This window comes from Falco peregrinus, chromosome 18 (genome assembly GCF_023634155.1).
Source record: "Falco peregrinus isolate bFalPer1 chromosome 18, bFalPer1.pri, whole genome shotgun sequence".
In the NCBI taxonomy this organism is placed as follows: Eukaryota; Metazoa; Chordata; class Aves; order Falconiformes; family Falconidae; genus Falco; species Falco peregrinus.
In genome coordinates this window covers 1,375,900-1,378,237 of record NC_073738.1, presented here as the reverse complement: position 1 = coordinate 1,378,237, position 2,338 = coordinate 1,375,900, and the positions used below count along the sequence as shown (strand labels likewise).

At 59.8% G+C, this 2,338-nt stretch overlaps 1 protein-coding gene across 1 annotated transcript; it reads right to left on the bottom strand.

Annotated features, from left to right (window-relative positions):
* Window positions 1-229: 229 nt before the first annotated feature.
* On the bottom strand, window positions 230-1,879 carry HOXB1 (homeobox B1). The gene is made up of 2 exons (XM_005236565.1): window positions 1,273-1,879; window positions 230-555 (listed from the first exon to the last, which is right to left on the bottom strand). The coding sequence occupies exons 1-2, from the start codon at window positions 1,877-1,879 to the stop codon at window positions 230-232; spliced, it is 933 nt and encodes a 310-aa protein (XP_005236622.1).
* Between the last annotated feature and the right edge of the window lie 459 nt (window positions 1,880-2,338).

Below are 2,338 nucleotides of genomic sequence, written 5' to 3'. Positions count from 1 at the left end.
GTGTTTTACAGAGGGTCTATAAATTAAGAGAGAAATGCAAGCGGGAGAATTGGTATCACACTGTGGAGACAGCCAGAGCAAGGGGGACTGCTTGGAGGCAAGCGTGGCCTTGCTTCCACGCGTGTGTGTGGATGGGGCTGTGCGTGGGAGGTGCGTGTGTGTCTGTCGGGGTCTGCAGGGAGCAGCTGCCCCCCAAGGGGCTCATCTCTGTGCCCCGCGCGGATGTGTTTCAGGAAGACACCGAGCTGGGAGAGGCCTCAGGTGAGGTGCAGTTGGACTGATCCGAGGCTTCACTAGCTTCCTTCGCAGATCTGGAGGCAGAAGCTGGGGCAAGACCTTCCTTTTCCCTCTTCTTCTGCTTCATCCGCCTGTTCTGGAACCAGATCTTGACCTGGGTTTCGTTGAGCTCCAGGGTAGCGGCGATCTCCACCCTCCGGGCCCGGGTGAGGTACTTGTTAAAGTGGAACTCCTTCTCCAGCTCTGTCAGCTGCTTGGTGGTGAAGTTGGTGCGGATGGTGTTGGGCTGGCCCACCAGTCCGTACTCCGACACTTTAGCTGTTAACGAGCAAACACCAACAGGCCAGGAGCAGCCAAAACAACTCCCTCGCTGGGACTGGGGAGCTGTGGGTGCGGGCTCACCCCTACTCCCCTCCTCTCCTGAGCGCTTGGTCCCTCCATCGCCCAGAGCTTCGGGCTCCCTCCTGTACCCTCAGCTACCCTTGGCTGCCCAGCCCAGGGATACAACCCGGAGGGACACACCAGCCCAGGCTCTGCAGGGCTGCCCCCTCTTCCCTTGCAACCATTTCCTCCAGTTCCCTGCAAACTGCCATGAGACCCGACCGTACGTGGGAAGAAGTGGAAAGGAAGGGTGATGATGGAGCGGGGGGGGGGGGGGGGGGGGGGAAGACTGTGATTTAAGGAAGGTTGTAGAGAAGGAAGTTGAACAATAGGGGAGATGGAAGCCACGACTGTGGAAGAAGCAGGAAGCCCGGAGCGTTTCCTATTCCAAACGCATTGGGCCTGTGGGAAGCTGAGCTCAGGGACCCTCCATCAGACGTGTCTGGACAATCTCTAGCTGGTTTTTCCGCAGAGCTGAGCCAAAAACCCAAAGCAAACCACATCCCTGTTCCCCTGGAAGATGAGCCCAGCTACCTTGGGTACAAACCCCGGGGAAGGCAAACCTTTCCTGGCAGGGCTGGGGAACTGCCCTCCACCTCCCTCCTCCCCCTGACGGGGACCGTCCTCGCCAAGCTCTGCTCCCCCCAAACTCACCTGTCTTGGGCGGGTTCCTCTTCACTTTCATCCAGTCGAAGGTCTGCGTAGCGCTGGGGCACGGCTCGGAGGGGCACGCAGAGTCTTTGTCCTCGTTTAAAGAAGGCGAGAGGTTGCTGTAAACGCCGGGCAAGTAGCTGGGCTGCTCCTGCCCGTAAAGGTGCTGCTGCTGGTACTGCCCAGCGGCCGCCACTGCCCCGCAGTAACTCTCTGCTAAGGGGCTGAGGCTGGATCCCGCGCTGGCGGAGTACCCGGCCGCCTGGAAGTACACCCCATCCGCGTCTTGCTGGCCGAGGTAGAGCTGGTGGTGCCCGTAGCTGGGGCTGCAGGCTTGGGCTGGGTACCCGGCGGCCGGGGCAGCGCCCGGGAAGGGGCTGGGGCGCCCGGAGGAGGGAGGGTGGTAGCCGGGGCTCTGCTGGGGGAGGTGGGCGGCCGTGGCCGCGCTCCCTCCCACGCCAAAGCGCCCGTCCCCGTTCAAAGTGTCACTGGCGGGGCTACCTGAGCACGAGGGGAAGGAAGGGGAGCTCTGCTCTAAGTGGTGGTAGGCGCCCGTCCCACGGTTACAAATTGCATACTCTAAGAAGGAGTTCATCCTAGTATTGTCCATCTGCCACTGATGGAGGAGGGTCAGCCTGTTTTGGGGGGGATTCCGCCTGCCCTACAACCTTTAGATAGTATGTCAAAGCTGTAAAACTTCCTTCCATGCATCGCTGGCCCTCGAACCCCGCAGCCTGCGGCGGGGCCGGGGTGGGGGCCGGGGGAGGCGGCCACGTGGTCTACCCCAGCCCAATGAGCGAGGGGCTCCTGAAGTTTGTCACATCTCTGAGCTCATCCATCAAGGCCCTGACATTTGCATGACAAAGGGGTTTCAATCAAACCCTGCCCATCAATCTGATAACAACACGAATACGTCAAAATCTTTCCTCAAAGACTTTAAAAGAGTGGAGGGAGGTGGGGTGCGGGGAGGTGGAGGGGAAGAATTAGAATTATCCACAACTGTTTTAAGTGCTAAAAAGGCCCCCAAGTTATGCGACTAGCCAATTCCAGCAGAACTTCTCCTTGCCCC

Coding starts and splice junctions, on each gene's coding strand:
- HOXB1 (XM_005236565.1), bottom strand. CDS start 1,879: ATGGACAATACTAGGATGAACTCCTTCTTAGAGTATGCAATTTGTAAC. Junction 556..1,272: donor GAGGAACCCGCCCAAGACAG/GTGAGTTTGGGG, acceptor GCTCGTTAACAG/CTAAAGTGTCGGAGTACGGA.